Source organism: Rana temporaria, chromosome 2 (genome assembly GCF_905171775.1).
Source record: "Rana temporaria chromosome 2, aRanTem1.1, whole genome shotgun sequence".
Lineage (NCBI taxonomy): Eukaryota > Metazoa > Chordata > Amphibia > Anura > Ranidae > Rana > Rana temporaria.
The window spans coordinates 208,204,721-208,222,735 of NC_053490.1; the positions used below are offsets into that span (position 1 = coordinate 208,204,721).

The 18,015-nt window shown below is 43.1% G+C and overlaps 1 protein-coding gene across 1 annotated transcript in view; it reads right to left on the bottom strand.

Annotated features, from left to right (window-relative positions):
* GABRA5 (gamma-aminobutyric acid type A receptor subunit alpha5) overlaps positions 1–15,540 on the bottom strand; it is a 294,907-nt gene extending 279,367 nt beyond the window's left edge. The window contains exons 1-2 of the mRNA XM_040336317.1: positions 15,015–15,540; positions 13,745–13,886 (exon numbers count right to left, since the gene is read on the bottom strand). Of these exons, the coding sequence (XP_040192251.1) occupies positions 13,745–13,830 (86 nt within the window). The 5' untranslated portion in view covers positions 13,831–13,886; positions 15,015–15,540. The remainder of the gene's footprint in view (positions 1–13,744; positions 13,887–15,014) is intronic.
* Positions 15,541–18,015: the final 2,475 nt, after the last annotated feature.

Here is an 18,015-nt window from a genome sequence, read left to right on the forward strand (position 1 = left end):
CCCAAAACAAACCAGCAGCTCCTTCGGGGGTAGTGCTACACATGTAAACAAGGAAATGCTGGCTATCGGCTCTCCTCGCCTCACTCCGACAGAGTGTGAGGTGAAGAGAGCTGGTCAGCATCATTTCCTCACAGGGGAGACCTGAACAGATAATCAGGGCACTGATCATCAGTGCAGCCCCAACAGTGCCCAGCAGTGATTCCAATTTGTGCTGATCAGTGATGCCAATCAGTGCCCATCAGTGATGCAAGTCAGTGTTGCCTCTCAGTGCCCATCAGTGCCTACTCATCAGTGTTGCCCATCAGTGCCGCATATCAGTGCTTATCAGTGCTGCATATCAGTGCCACCTATTAGTGCCTCCTCATCAGTGCCACCTCATCTGTGCCCATCAGTGCAGCCTATCATTGCCCATCAGTGAAGGAGAAAAATGACTTATTTACCAAATTTTCTGACAGAAAAACTTTTTCGCTACTTTTCTATTTTTTTTTTTGGAAAAAGAATATCCCATTAGTGATTAATTACCAGCAAAAGAAAGCTCTATTTGTGTGAAAAGTATATTAAAAAATAAATTTGGGTACAGAGTTGCATGACTGCGCAATTGTCATTCAAAATAAGACAGTGCTGAAAGCTGAAAATTGTTCTGGGCAGGAAGAGGGTAAAAGTGCCCAGTATTGAAGCAGTTAAGGACCTCCCAATAGCACATTTTCTGCTACAGGATGGCCCTCCTGGGCAGAATCACATATACTGGGCCGGATTCAGGTAGAATTGCGCTTTTTTTGTGGAGGCGCAGGGCAACGTTTTTGCCCTGCGCCCCCGCAAATTTTCTCCACTGCCCTTGATTCACGGAGCAGAAGCTTCGTAAATTGCGCGGGCGCGCCGGCAAAATGCCCGGCGCAAGAGCACGCAATTTAAATGATCCCGTAGGGGGCGGGAATCATTTAAATTAGGCGCGTTACCGCACCGATCGTAGAGCGCATGCTCTGTCGGGAAACTTTGCTCTGTCGGGAAAGTGCATTGCGGCAAATGACGTCGCAAGGACGTCATTTGCTTCAAAGTGAACGTGAATTGCGTCCAGCGCCATTCACGATTCACTTACGCAAACTACGTAAAATTCAAATTTCGCGACTCGGGAACGACGGGTATACGTAACATGGGCTGCCCCTGCTAATAGCAGGGGCAGCCTTGCGCGAAAACCGCTGTACGTAAACGACGTAAATTGCGTACGCAGGCCTCGCGCAACGTTGTGAATCGGTGTTAGTATGCAATTTGCATACTATACGCTGAGCACAACGGGAACGCCACCTAGCGGCCAACGCAAGAATGCAGCCTAAGATATGCGGGCATAAGAGCCTTATGCCGCGCAGATCTTAGGCTGCAGTCGGCGTAACAAGGTTCCTGAATCAGGAGCACTCGTTACGCCGGGGCAAGTAAGCAATTGCGCTGTGTAACCTATGGTTACACAGACGCAATTGCTTCTTGAATCTACCCCACTGTATATACGATATTCTGCAATTGCACCTAGCGGGCGCTGGCAGCCTGCTTCTGTTGTGTTTACTCACAAAAGAAGCCGATGTCATGCTGGCACTCGCCAATCACCAGGCATAGACACAGAATGGAGATCTGCCTAAACAAGGCAAATCTCCTTTCTGACAAGGGGATGGATTTTATGTCCCTGCAAACCAGGGAGTAAAATCAATCAGTAAAAGCAGTACACATAGTACAATAAAACATTAGCTAGGTACACAGTTAACCCTTTGATCGCCCTAGATGTTTAACCCTCTTCCCAACCAGTGTCATTAGTACAGTGACCGTACATATTTTTAGCACTGATCACTGTATTAGGGTCACTGGTTCCCACAAAGTGTCAAAAGTGTCAATTAGTGTCTGACTGTCCACTGCAATATCACAGCCCTGCTATAATTTGCTGATCGCCACCAATGCTAGTATAAGAAAAATAAAATAAAATAAAGATTCCAGTGTATATACCCCCGTTTTTAGACACTATAACTTTTCCACAAACAAATCACTATACGCTTATTGGGATTTTTACCAAAAATATGTAGCAGAATACATATTGGATGAAATTATGAATACATTTTATTTTTTTAAATATTTTATTGGATATTTTTTAGTTTTATAGCAGAAAGTAAAAAATATGTATATATTTTTTTTAATTGTTGGTCTTTTTTATTTATAGCATTTTTATAAATGAATACCACCAGAAGAAAGCTCTAGCTGCCTCGAAAATTTGTATAACATTTGGGTACAGTGCTGCATAGTTGAGTAATTGCCAGTCAGACTACCACAGCACAGAAGACTGAAAAATGGCCGGGTAATAAAAGGTTATTACAGGCTGGTGCTCAACATATGTACATTTTTTAAACAGTATTATTTTCATTGTCAATATCCTCAGTTCTTTGATATATGACTGTCCATTTGACAGTAACACAGTGTGACACACAAGATACGTACATGGAATGAAGTTGATGATATATTAATGCTGAATAATATTTGGCATCCCAATCTTTTCGTTTTTTAAGTCTAGCAGTTTTTTATATACATCCAACAATAAAGATTTATAATTATGTATTTAAATGTTATTCAGATGTATTAAATACCGTATAATGGTATGTCAATATCTGTTCTCTTTTTTTAAATTATTATTTCATTTTTAGAGGTCGAAGTTTGCATAATTGTTTTTTTTTGCTGTGGTAAACTGAAGTTTGATTGGTTGTAGAAGAATTTGCATACCACAGTTTCTCTTTATATTCTTTGACTAAAAAAAAAGATTTACGTCGATTTTCATTACAACAGCCTTTCTCAACAGCAGTTCTGTGGGACCCTAAACTTCAGAGGTAGTCTATAGTTCTTTGAGCAATTAGCAGTGAAGGACTAATCTTCTGCCTGATGGTGCCTATGTAGTTACAGCACCAACTTCACTAAGCTATGACAACTATGTGGGATAAATTGAGCCTTTCCTCTCATCTCTCAGGAAATTATCCCTTAATGCAATTGGTGTTCTAAGCTGTCTGTGAGGGGGTCCTCTTACCACTAACTAGCGTACACACAATCAGGCTTTTGCCTGGCCAAATCACATCGGAATTCCATCAGAAAAAAATAGAACATGTTCTATATCTAAACTCCGATGGGATTCATCGGAATTTTCGATTAAAAAACTCTGATGGGGCTACACACGATCGGAAAATCCGCTGGAAAAAGTCCATCTGACTTTTTCCATTGGAAATTCCAATCATGTGTACGGGGCATAAGAAGATCTCCCAGAGTAGAGTGGTTCTTTTCCCACAGTAAGAGGGCATTTCTCTACCTGTACTCAAATTTGTGCTCTGTTTTTCTTTTCTAATCATTATTAGTCATTGTAGGGGCATACTTAAAAATGGTCCTTCTTGGGTATCAGAGTACTACACCTTCCTTATTATTTTATGTATCAATATAGCTACTACTTACTGATCACACTAATGTACTAGGAACAGGAGATATAATTTTATCAGGGGTTCCATGAAACCTGAAAATTATTTCAGGGGTTCCTATTGGTAAAATAGTTGAACAAGGCTGATTAAGGCCTCGTACACACGACCGAGGAACTCGTCGGGAATGAAACATCGCTTTCCTCGACGAGTTCCTTGTTAGGCTTGTAGAGATTCTTGACAAGCTTTCTTTGCGTACACACTGTCAAGACAAAATCTCAACGTTCTCAAATGCGGTGACGTTCAACACGTACGACGGCACTATAAAGGGGAAGTTTGATTCCACTGGCACCACCCTTGGGGCTGATTTTGCTAATCTCATGCAACTGCCTTTTTAGTAATTGAAAATACACAAAAAATCTAACTTAGTTAATATTCATCATATATAATCACTTAGTAACTTGGATTCCCATTTTTTTATGCATGTTACCATGTGCATTGTTACACATTTTCATGTGGGTTGACATGAATTTTTGGGGAACATCTGGGGGTAAAACACATGTACATGCATTTTGAGGGATACCCCATTCATTTTTAATTTCACATGAACCTCTTCAACTCATCCTTCAGCACCCAACAATGCATACATGTGAATGGCCATGAGTTGTGGTGCATTGGCACAAAATAAGTCAGATATTAATGTTCATGGGCTCTAAAGTTTTATAATGTTACTCCATACACCTTGGATGAGATTCATTGACACTGGAATGATTGTGTCTCCAGGAGGTGAAAGGGTGGGGATGGGTCCATTTACACCACACAGTATAGAGAGCATACATGTTATAAGGTACACATAGCATGTAGCACAATTAACAAAGGGAATGCACAGCACAAAGAATACACATACCCCTTAACAAACAGAGAGCACAGAAAGCATAGCATACACAACATTCACAACACCGAACACATAAAGCACAAGAACTCAACTGGCACATTGTACAAAGCACAATTACAATACACAGCGCAGAACACTAACATCATACATGGTACAGAATGTACACAGCATACACATACACAACAATATTACAGAATGAATACAGCACAACGCACACACATACATACACAACAAAAATCATACACAAAACAAAGTGCACGCAGGTTGGTTACACAACACAGAAAATGCACAGTATAGAGTGTATAAAACTCACAGATTACACAGAATATGCAGCACAGAGTACATTTAGAATACACAGAGTACAGCACACAAAAATGACACAACCCAGAATATATACAACATATATGGCACATCAATGTCCATCACAGAGCATGCTCAATACCCACCATAGATCACAAACAACACAAAATATACACAGCACAGAACACACAAATGACACATGATAAACAAAACCAGGCATACAAAGTTTACACAGCAGAGTGTACACAACATACATTGTATAAATAGTACAGACTAGAGAGCATACACAATGCACATCACACATTGTACCAAGGCCAGATCTAGGGGGTACAGGGGTAGGCTGCGCTTCCTCAGATTTCAGTTGAGCCTGCATTGGGGGCAGGACCAAGATGACTGACAGAGTAGATGTCTAATTTGTGAGCTTGGCTGCCTCTCTGCCATGAAACAGCCTCTGCCATGTCCTTGTCTGGTAATCACTGCTCTTCTGCCTGGTAAACCCTTCCTTCTCACAGCTGAAACACTGAGTGTGTCCTGCTTTCACTTTATCTCCTGAGCTGCCTGCCTAACTCCTGGCCTAGGGTAGGGTGACCAGACATTCCCGGTTTCCAGGGACAGTCCCTTGATTGAGGACATTGTCCCCTCACCAAGTCTGTGCCAGGTTTTGTCCCCGGATTGGACAGGGGCTGGGGCAATTTCTGAATTACACCCCCCCCCTGCTCCAAGCCTCCGCCGCTCCTACTAGCTTAGGGGGTGTATTTATTCCATTATCTGTGCCCATTTCTGATGGTCATGTGCTGGTCGGGTGGAGGTAATATTTCTTTAGTTTCAGGTGCCCAATCAGCTTCACTACCATGTTCTTCTGCCTTGGCTCAAGTCCCGAACGGACGCCTGCCTGTTTATCTCCTTGTCTTCCCTGGTGGAGTGATCTTCCTCTGCTCCCCACCCAGTAGTAGCCAGGGCCCGGAGAGTGAGACTTGACAGGCTGTGGGATGGGTGGCGGCGGCGACGACGGGCAGAGATTTGCCGATTGCCGCCATTACTAGTAAAATAAAAATATGTCCCAGGATTTCATTTTAAAAATCTGGTCACCTTAGCCTAGGGAGCACTGCACTACTGCTTCCTGGATTCTTCCCTAGCTCTACTGAGCAGAACAGTAGGTGAAGAACTATCAGCGCAGCTCTCTGCATAAGCTCTTGACCCACCTCTCTCCCTCCCAGTTCTGTCCCTGCCCCACTAAGCTGGAAATCTGTTTCACTTCCCTCTGCCAAACTTTTAGAGGCTAGGGAACTGTGCATAGCTCTCCCTTATCCCTGCTCCTAAGATCTTTTGATACGTCTCCTCGGGTCCTTGCACCGTGATCCTCCAGAACACTCTCACTTCCTCCAGGATTAAAATGATTTCTAAAGCTTTAATTTTATTTTTCTTAAATAATACTTACTTGTTATACTAATCTGCTTTGTAATGGTTTTGCACAGAGCAGTCCTAAACCTCCTCTTCTGGGGTCCCCCTCCGGTGTTCCTGGCTCCTCTTCGGCGAGTGCCCCCATAGAAAGTCACTTGCTACATGAGCACTTGTACAGGCTTCATTATGAGCTGGGCCTTTGTGCATCTATTGAAACACACTGCATGGTTTTCCCCCACCCCCTTCTCCCTTCTCATAGGAGTTGGTTGGAGTTGGTTGGCAGCTGCCTGTGCTCCAACTGTGTTCAGTGCAGGGAGAATCTCTGTCAAGTGACCCCAAGTGCCCTGCTGACCTCTGTAAACTTCCCTGCTGACTCCTGTACTCTGCCCTACTGACCCCATGTGCACTGCCCTTCTTATTCCTATACACCCTCTGCTGACCTCCCTTCCTTTGCCCTGCTGACCTCCTGTACACGACCCTTATGACCTCCTTCACATCAAACCTTCTGACCCCCTGTACACTGCCGTTCTGACCCCCTGTACACTGCTCTTCTGACCCCTTGTACACTGCCCTTCTGACCCCCCGTACACTGCCCTTCTGACCCCCTGTACACTGCCCTTCTGACCCCTTGTACACTGCCCTTCTGACCCCCCGTACACTGCCCTTCTGACCCCCTGTACACTGCCCTTCTGACCTCCTGTACACTGCCCTTCTGACCCCCTGTACACTGCCCTTCTGACCCCCTGTACAATCCCCTTCTGACCCCCTGTACACTGCCCTTCTGACCTCCTGTACAATGTCCTGCTGCACTCAATCCTCTGCCCTCTCTACACTGTTGTACAAACTGCTCACCTTATTCTTTGCCCTGCCATCCCTCTGTACACTGCCTTGCTGACCTCTCATCCTCTAACCCCCTAACATTTTTCACTGCACCTCCACAACAGACAGGCTAGAATTGTCCTTGTGGTGTACACAGCATAGAGCATACTTAGCACAGTTTATACAGAGCACACATGCACAACACAAACAGCTAACCTAGGATGCAACATGCACATTTGACCAAACAAAACCTTCACAGCACAAACACAGCACAATGGTCATAAAGGGGAAGGAAACTAGTGTATATCATGTAGGTGTATATTAAGGAAATCCCCTAATAGAAATTCTTTAACAACATTCTTTAACACCGCTAGTGGCCAAAAACCGCTACAAATCTGATGGTATAGCGCCGCTAAAAATATCGACGCTATACCGCCACTGCACCTCCCGCCCCAGTGTAAAAGGGGTCTAATAAAACCTAACCCAACACTTACATGTTACAAACCATAATATTTGGAATACATTCTGGCAGAAGTGTTTAAAGCAGTGATGCACATCTTCATTTCTCAAAGTATAAAAGAATGTGTGCTTTACCCACTACCAGTTAGAAGCACATCACTAGTAAGTTCAGAACTGTCATCCACACTGCACCATTGAAGTAAATAGGAATTTGCTGACCTGTTTTTGACGTGCATTTCATATGTAAGACACCCACCTGAATAAGCACTTGGGGTGCCTACTTAAGGATCATAGTTGACCACCACTGGTGTAACTAGTTTAGGTAATGCAAATATGTGTAGGTATGTAAGTCTCATGTTAGCATCCAAGAGCATTGTTGATATAAAGTGTTTGTAAACTCTCACATGTACCCAGTGGGGAGACTAGCAATGGAAGATACACAGAAATTAAATAAATCCTCCTACATAAGTTGTAGCTGTGCATCTGCTGCCATTTTCTATGTAGATTGTTTTCAAAACACGTATAAAGGATTTATCTTTAGTTCTATGAGAAGGGGGGCAGAGATCTAATGGTCTTCACAAAGCTGACAGCTCAGAGCCTTGATTGGAGCGAAGGGACACACCCCCCTTCACACAGTATGGAGAACAAGTACAGCTGTGGATAACAGTCACAGGCTGAGTGCTGCAGCTCCTTCCTCGTCACCATTTTAACTTTTGGTGTTGGGAAAAGCTGCTAGAACTAAATTAGTTCATAACAGAGGAACCAGGCAGCAGAGAGAAATGGCACTCAGAGCTTTAGAGAGATACAAGTACGCAGTATAGAAGGATGTGCTTTTTTCATATTTTTTTGAGAGTTTAAAACAATTTTAACAGTTAGGTCTATGACTCTGAATGAGTCAGGTTGGCATTTAATAGCAAGATGCAGGTCACCTGGTATCGTTATCTGTTATTATCAGTAGAACATGAAGTTAACAGAGTACATAGTGGATTGGAGCAAATTTAAACAGGGGAGGAGGAAAATAGTTTGCGTTATCCATAGCAACTAGTTGGATAACAGTCATCTTTCTGATATCTACATGGGCTAAACAGGCACTATACTCTCTTACACTTTTGTGTGGTAGATTGTAACTTGTAGATGTCCCAGCAGTATTAAACCAATAAACAAAAATGCAATATGTTGCATCTTACCACTTCATAAATGTGGTGGCTTCATAATTACTGTTTTTAGGCTTTTTGTAAAACCTTTATCCCAAAAAGAAACAAATCTGTGGCTGTAACAGCTAAAAATTGTTTTTTGGAGTTCAGTTTTAATTTGTTAGTCAAGTCCATCTAAATCTGCTAGTGCATCTACAGTATTACTACCCTCCCCAGATTGACAATGCTGCTGTCCAGTGTCCACGAGTGTCTCTGTTTCTCCCTCGGGCCTCTTAAACACGACAGAGGAACTCGTCGTAAATGAAACATCGTTTTCCTCGACGAGTTCCTTGTTAGGCTTATCGAGAAACATGACAAGCTTTCTTTGCGTACACACTGTCAAGACAAAATCTTGTTGTTCTCAAATGCGGTGACGTAAAACACGTACGACGGCACTATAAAGGGGGAGTTTGATTTCACTGGCACCACCCTTCTGAGCATGTGCGGGTTTCTTAGCATACACACGAACGTGTTTCTCGTCGAAAACCAGCCCGACGAGGAAATTGAGACTCCCGACGAGGAAAAAGAGAACTTATTCTCTTTTTTTCTCATCGAGTTCCTCTACAGTTTTCTCGATGAAAAACATATACACGACCATTTTCCTTGGCAAAAAAGCTCTGCCACCAAGTTTCTTGATGGATTCTGTCAAGGAAAACGGTTGTGTGTACGAGGCCTCATCCATGTTACTGGCTGGATCATCAGGTGAAAATAAAGGAAGCAATATGCTGTATTGGGGTTACATATAAAGCACATCTGTGAGTTACATTATCTTCCTAAACACTCCCCAGGACTGAGGCGGCATTCACACTATGGCGTTTTGAATCACAGGCAGATTTGCTGCATAACTGCCCGTAATTTGACAGCGCAGAGGTGTGACAAAACCCAGACTCGCATTCGAGATGCCATTCATTTGAATGACACCTCAAATCGTGGTACGGGTCTGCCGTGATTGTCACGTGATAAAACACACTGAATTTGCAGCAACCCACATCGCGGGACGCATGTCGCCCCCAAAGTAGTTCCTAAGCTATTATTGGGCGACATGCGTCTCATAATGTGGGTTGCTGACCCGCACCGAAATTTAAGGGGTCATTCAAATGTATGGCATCTCGAATGCGAGTCCCGCATTTTGTCATTCACACCTGGGCACTGTCAAATCATGGGCAGATCTGTGGCAAAATGCTGTATTGTGAATGCAGCCTAAAGGGCAGGCATCTAGCTGTGTTTTCACATATTTACAGATCATATTCTCAATGCCCAAGGATCCTCAAATACTGGACAACTCTGACATAAAAAATATAAAGACTCCCTAGTAGTGTGAAAAGCTGGATCACCTCTTGCAAGTTTTTAATGGCCCATCTCTATGATAGGAGGTCTTCTTGTACATAAGCAATAAAAAAGCACAGAAAGTGGTAGTCATGGGCCTATATTTGCAACTTAGACACCTATAATTTGAGTCTTTGAAAGGCACTGGAAGAGATATCTAAACTGGGTAGTTGGCAATTTAGACCTTGGGGCTACAGTACTGAAAGGGAGTGCTAGATTTATCCTAAAAGGGGCCTCCATCTCAGGGCCAATCCTAGGGTCACAGGCGCCTGGATGCAGAAATATTTCTGGCGCCCCCACATGGGCGTGGTCATTTTACTAACTCCTCCCCTTTAACCACAGAGATGTTCCCCCCACAAAGTCTTCATTACCCTGGGATCCTTACATGATCTCTTAACAATAAACAAAATACAGGAAGAGAAGCAGAGTACTTTATTGGGACCTGGAGGGGGGCCTCTCTGATGGACACAGAGAGGGCTTCTGTTAGAGAGTCTGTTAGAAAGAGCCCCCAGACATACTACAGACATGATACAGGAGATGGTCATAGACTGCAGACATAGTACAGGAGACGGTCAGAGACTGCAGACATTGTACAGGAGACGGTCAGAAACTGCAGACATGGTAAAGGAGACGGTCAGAGACTACAGACATAGGGCCAGATTCACGAAAATTTGCGGCTGTGTAATGTAACCTGTTTACGGTACATTACACAGCAATATATAAAGTATGTCTGGGGGCTCTTTCTAACAGACTCTCTGTTTACGTTACACAGCCGCAAGTTTTCAGTGTAAGTGCCTGATCCTCAAAGCACTTACCTGGAAACTTGCGGCGGTGTAACGTAAAGTCGTCCGGCGCAAGCCCGCCAAATTCAAATGGGGCGGGTACCATTTAAATTAGGCGCGCTCCTGCACCGGATGTTCTGCGCATGCTCCGTTCGCATTTTTCCCGACGTGCTTTGCGCGAACTTACGGTGGCCTGACGTGTTTGTGAATCGCGACGTGCGTAATGTACTTTTGCCGGGAAAAAAAAAATTCAAACGCGACGCGGAAACGACGGGCATACTTTAACATGGTGGAGTAATTTTACACCATGTTAAAGCACACCTAACTTTGGGACAGGAAAAAAAGACTTCGTTTGACCTATCTTTAACCAGATGGTCATTGCGATCATTACGATCTGGTAAGCCCAGGGGCGGACTGACAACTCATGGGGCCCCCGGGCAATAGAAGATTATGGGGCCCCTGGGCTTACAGATGGCCACCACGCCAGGAGGCAGTGCAGAGGCGGGGCAGCTAAAATCTCTGGATTTTCACATCAAAAGCATGTCGGTTTCGGACATATCAGGGACAGATCTAAAAAAAAACATAGATTTTTACATACTGTCCCTGGTTTTACTGAGCCTGGCAACCCTGATGGGGCCCCCTAGTGGCATGGGGCCCTCGGGCAGGGCCCAAGTGACTCAATGGTCAGTCCGCCCCTGGGTAAGCCTCATATGGTATCACTTGGTAGAGGGTCCTATTAACTGCACATCCAATATGGTCCAATATGGTCCTATCAACTGCACACTGAATATTGTCCTTTCTTATTGGTGCTTTGGGTCCCACACCTACTTTTCTATTGAATACTTTTGGACTGTACTTTTTATTCCTTTTTTAGACTTCGACTTGGTTTTAATGAATATATTGATTATTACACTCAAATTTTGAAACTTTTTATATGTATATGGATTTTAGCGCAACATATTTATTTTCTAGCTCTGCACAGTAACCAACAGCTAGTTTATTTTTGTCAAAGCCTAAAGCGGAGTTCCACCCATTTTTGAGAGGTGGTCTTAAACAAAAGACCACCTCTCAACACCTAGTTTTTGGATATCATTTTTTTTCTTTCTTACCTTTTTGGAAGAACAGAGTGTACTTCCGATCCAGCCGGGTCATGGCCCACGACGTTCCATTCTCTTCTGCTGCAAGCTCCCCCATTGCCTTCTGGGACCTGTGTGTGTCCCAGAAGACAGTCGGCCATTCACAAAGCACCGCACGACTCGCGAATGCGCAGTGGGAAACTGTTAATGAAGTCACAAGGCTCCACTGCCGGTTTCCCTTAGTTGGAATGGTGGCGCCGGCACCCGATCCGATTGCTTTGGGGGACCGACATCGCGGGTTCCTGGATAGGTAAGTGTCCTTATTAAAAGTCATCAGCTACAGTGTTTGTAGCTGCTGACTTAAAAAAAAAAGTCAGAAGGTGTTTTTATCTTAAAGTGGTAGTAAATTCTGTTATACCACTTGTACCTACAGGTAAGCTTATAATAAGGCTTACCTGTGGGTACTGTGCGTATCTTCTAAACTTGAACAGTTTAGGAGATATTCAGAGTGCATGCAGCCAGTGACATTACTGGCACATGCACTCTGAAGGTCTGGCTTACAGTGCCGGACCTTAAGAGCTCCTGCTGTAAACAGCTGTTGCTGCGCACATGCACAGGACTGATGAAATTGCACCCCCGGCCACTCATGTAGCTGGAGGCCACGAACCCTGAAGGAAGATCAGGGAAGCTGTCAGCCCTCTCAGCGGTGACATTGCAGTGCTGGAGGGCTTTGTTCTAAGGTAAGTCTCTCATAATGCGATGCATACTAGCACATTATGGCATTGCCTTGCAGGGATTTTTTTTTTACCACATGTGGTTTACTACTGCTTTAATGCATTCTATGCATTAGGATAAAAAACTTTCAGTGTGCAGCAGCCCCCCTCCCCCCCCCCAATACTTACCTGAGCCCATCTTGATCCAGTGATGTTGCACAAGAGACACGACTGCCCAGGACCCTCTCTCCTTATTGGCTAAGACAGCAGTGAGCAGGGATGGACTGGCCATTGGGACTACAGGGAGTTTCCCGGTGGGCCAATGGCTCAGTGGGCAAGCTTCAGTGACAGCGGATCGCCACCCCCCTCCGCTCCTCTGTCTCTCCCTCCCTGCAGCGCTCACCTGGGGGGAACAGAGAAGCAGGGGGAGGACCAGAGGAGCATGGGGGAGGGGACAGACAGCTGACTCAACAGCTATGGCCTGGGAGTTTCTCACTTCTGCCTAATCTTGTCCCATAAGGGGGAGCACCAAACTGATTCTTTGCCCTGGGTGAAATAATGTCTAGCTTCCCCACTGGTACTGCCTATAAGAGTACCAGTATCTAATAAAGTAGAATGGCTAGTGGCTAGTGAAGGGGAAGAGGGGGCTTGGGTGGCCGGGGGGGGGGGTGCAGGTGTTGTCCGGCTGCCATGGGAGAGACCTGTCAAAGTGGGCCAGTCTGGATGAAGTCCAGGGCCACATTTTTGTCCCAGTCCAGCCCTGGCAGTGAGGCGCCATTGGCTCTTGCTGCTGTCAGTCAAAGTCAGTAAGCCAATGAGGAGAGAGTGGGGATGGGGCCACACCGAGCAGAAGCTTGGCTTGGGTGCCCCATAGCAAGCTGTTTGCTGTGGGGGCACTGGGAAGAAGGGAGGTGCCAGGAGTGCCAGCGAGGGACCCGGAAAGAGGAGGATCTGGTCTGCTCTGTGCAAAACCATTGCACATTTCTGGTAAGTATAACATGTTTTGTTACTTTTTAATTTAAAACAATTAGACTTAATTTTAACAAGCTGATGTTAGAAGCTGATTGGCTGCCATCCACAGCTACACCAGATGTTGCACTCCATCCCCATTATCTCATAGAAACCCTATATGGATTTGCATGGATTTTTCAATTATCTAATGGACAATAATAGACATTGCTTCAACAATTACCTTTTATATAAAACATGCATTAGAAGTAAAGATTGGAGCAACACAATCTTTTAAAAAATATATCATAATTATGTATTTCTTTTGAAATGGAAATATTCTTATGACATATAAGTTTGACTGCATAGCAGATGCAACAAGAACTTCACCAAGAAGCAGCACTTACCTTGTATGAACACGAAAACTCATAATAACACACGAAAGAAGTATACTTTTGATCAGAGCAGTGTCAGACTTGATTGTGCAGTCCATTTCTACTCGGTACACAAGTGAACTATTGTTTAGTGTGGATTTACTTGCCTCCCACTCTGCATTGAAGAAAAGGAGCATCCATTAAGTTTCAGGCACAATACAGTTTTTTGATTCTAAATAGCAAGACTGCTGCAACATTTTTTTTTTTAATAATAAAATGATTAGAAGAAGATGGATTTTGGGGTGGGGGGGATAATTGATAAGTTACTGATATAATAATTGTAGACTTTCCCTGCAATGTTCAAGTTTAATATATAAATGATGGTACATAAGAATGTAAAATGTTGTATGGAATACTGTTAATAATAATAAAAAAACTCTGATTATAAAAAAAAAGAAGAAGATGGATACCGAAAACGTTACCCATTATTTGGGCAAACCTTAAATAGATTTTCTTAAAAAACAAAAAAAAGATCAGTTAATAAATGGTGCCGGCAATTATTACATTGATGAAAGTATCATTGTTTGATCCTACAGGCAATTGTGTATCAGTTCCACAATGCGGGTCTTGCAGCCAGCTGATCAATACGGTTAACCCCTGGCTGTGCTATCATGTAATCGGACAGGACTAATCTAACCTGCAGGTCTGTAGACCAGGAGGCTTCGTGTTGGAGTAATTAGCGGCATCCTTGAGCTGAGCGGAGCTGTCCAGAGTGGTGGTGGTGCTGAAGCCTGCCTGGCTCAATGACTGGTGTGGTGGTGCACCATTGTTGGGCAAGGGGGGCAAATCATTGCTATGGCAAGACTGCATGCTGTCCCACAGTCAGCATTAACTCCTTTACCAATGCGTCTATATATATATCTATATATATAGATATATATAAAAGGATTATTGCAACACAGCTATCATTTCAGCGAATGGGGATTCAGCTTGTCTCACACGAAGGTCAGCTGCAGTCTCTTTATTCTTACATTACTCCTAACAGATCACCCCCAGTTTTTAGACAGGACCCCCTTTGCTGCGCTCACTGTACTATTGCATCTATGATGTTAAACGTCCACAGACCCTCTGTTTTTTCTCATTTATTGCTAATTTATCCCCCCTGACTTGTCCCTCAGCAGGTGTTAGATAGTTATTGCAGATCATCACATGTTAACAGCCTTGTGCACTTCCTAAAAGCAGTCAAGCCATTCATCCTTAGCAACCACACAGCATAGAGAATGAGCTGGCAGCTATTGCTTACCGAGCGTGCCTTTGTATCAGGGCCTCAGGTAGGATGTGATGCTCTTCATCTCCCGTCACCTTGGTCAGGGTCTTCTTCTCTTTTATTTTTGGATGTGGTCCCCCTCAGTAGAAGTGTGCACGGTGTTAGGGATGCTGAATGCTGCTGGTGGCCTCTCCAGATCTGCTGGAGCTCAGCTCCTCCCTCCGGGAAGAACAGATTCCCAGTCCCTCTATCAATGAACAAGTGTTTCTTCTCCTCCTCGCGCTCCTCTACATCTCCTCTTTACTTTTCTTTTTCCCGTGGCCGTGGACAACTCCCCTGTAGCTGCTTGGGCTTTCTCTTAAGTGCTGGATCAGAGGGAATGGCAGCCCAGTCTATCCAAGCTCGTAATGAGCTCCCTGGAGAGATCCACAAGTTGAGAGGAATGAGGCAGCTTGGACAATTTGGCTGCCACGTTCCGACAAGTAGGAGTCAGCCACGTCACCCAGCTGGGGCATGGAGCAGCACCCCTGGGGTCTCCAGTGCAAGTAAAGAACTCATTCCCCATCCACAAACCGAAATGCTGTGCCTGCTATCACCAGGGTTATTGATCTCCTTCATGCTGTATGCTCGGGGAGGCGGCTGGAGAAAATTGGGACACTATATCTATGTATCTATATATAGATTTATCTATATATAGATATATCAGTGTAGCAGCAATCAGTGCATCACTCATCCTCCATACATGTCATCTGGCCAACTGTCAAATGTGGCATTTCCTTGGCATGATCTTAAGCTTTGATCTCTGTGTTACATATAGGTAGTGGACACATTTGTCTGGCTTTTCCATTGCAAAGCTGTATGTGTTAATGATTCCCCACACAATTATCTTGATGAATTCCAGAAGCTGGTGTAACCCTTTCAGCGCTGTCATTTGTTCTTTAAACCCTATATGCCCTTGTATTCATGCTTTAAATGCAGATTACTGAGACTCATTTACTAAAGGAAAGCAAAATCCCGTTGACTTAGTCCATCTGCACACGATTGGATAATTAAAGTGAATGTTTACACAATTGATTGCGTGAGCATTCTCATTTAGCAAATTTGACCAACTGTGTTGTGTATGGAGATATCAATAATCAATCTGTACATGCCAGATATGGCTAACATGTTAAAATAATTAAGAGTTTAACAAGATATGACTAGAGTTTATATACTTTTTTAAATATTGATTAATCCTAAGCAAACCCATTGATCTCTGTAATCTATTACTTCTATATTCTGTAAAGAAAAGTGCAAAGTGTTGTGTCTTATGACATGCATTCTTCTATATAGTCTGTAAAGAAAAGTGCAAGAGGCAGTGATGTATAGCAACCAATCATCTCTATATGCTGTAAAGAAAAGTGCAAAGTGCTGTGATTTATAGCAACCAATCATCTCTATATTCTGTAAAGAAAAGAGCAAGGTGCAGTGACTAAGAACAACCAATCATTTCTATAATTTGTAAAGAAAAGTGCAAGGTGTGGTGACTTATGGCAACCAATCATCTCTATATTCTGTAAAGAAAAGTGCTGTGATTTATAGCAACCAATCATCTCTATATGTTGTAAAGAAAAGTGCAAGGTGCAGTGACTTGTAGCAACCAATCATCTCTATATTCTGTAAAGAAAAGTGCAGGGTGTAGTGGCTTATAGGAACCAATCATCCCTATACTCTGTAAAGAAAAGTGCAAGGGTTAATGACTTATAGCAACCAATCATCTCTATATTCTGTAAAGAAAAGTGCAAGGTGTAGTGGCTTATAGGAACCAATCATCCCTATACTCTGTAAAGAAAAGTGCAAGGGTTAATGACTTATAGCAACCAATCATCTCTATATTCTTCAAAGAAAAGTGCAAAGTGCAGTGACTTATAGCAACCAATCATCCCTATATTCAGTAAAGAAAATAGCAAAGTGCAGTAACAAAGTTGGTTGCTTTGTAGTAGCGAATTGGTTGCTTTGTAGTAGCAAAGCAACCAATCATCTCTAAATGTTTTGTAAGAAAAGAGCAAAGTGCAGTGACTTACTGTATAGCAACCAATAATCTCTATATTATGTAAAGAAAAGAGCAAAGTGCAGTGACTTGTAGCAACCAATCATCTCTATATTCTGTAAAGAAAAGAGCAAAGTGCAGTGACTTATAGCAACCAATCATCTCTATATTCTGTAGAGAAAAGTGCAGGGTGTAGTGACTTATGGCAACCAATTCTCTCTATATTCTGTAAAGAAAAGTGCAGGGTGTAGTGACGTATAGCAACCGATCATACTTTATCTGTCATAAATATAATTTTCTCAAACTAAAACATCATGGGATGCTAAAGTACTTTGCCCTTTATTGTTTCTTGTTGAGCAGTCCTGACTATTTGTAAATTTTAGAAAATGCCAATATATCTGTAGCTCTAAAATAATGAAAAAAAACTCAGTTGTTTTGGGTTGAATGAAAAATGCATTAAAAGACTTAATGTAATATAACATATGTATGATTTCTTCATCAAAGATTTGTGGACATGTGTGCTGAAGTCAATGCAAGATTTGATCCAGGGTTTTTGCAATTAAAAGAGAACTCAGTACTGCAGTTTAAAGAAGTATCAGTAGAGGGCACTGTGCTTCCATTAGGAATGGCATGCATGGATAAGGGTTGCAAACATCAAGATTTTTAGTCTGATATTTCTTCGCCTTATCTGAGGGTGGAGCAGTTGTACTATAAAACGCAGAACCTAGTGGAAATTTTCCCAGCACTGCTACAGAACAAAAGCAGTACAGCTTATTGTACAGTACATTCATTTCCTACTAGCTGACCAATGTACTTGTTAAAATTAATCATTTCTTAGCCACTTCATATTTAACACAGCATGTCATTAGCTTGGTATATTACGGTGGGCTTATAAAACACCAGAGAATTCTCCGGTGTAACGTTTGAGGTAAGACAAAAGTAATAATAAAAAAATTAAGTCTGCTCCCAGGGGGATCTGTTACAATTGCTTGCATTTATATGGATGAA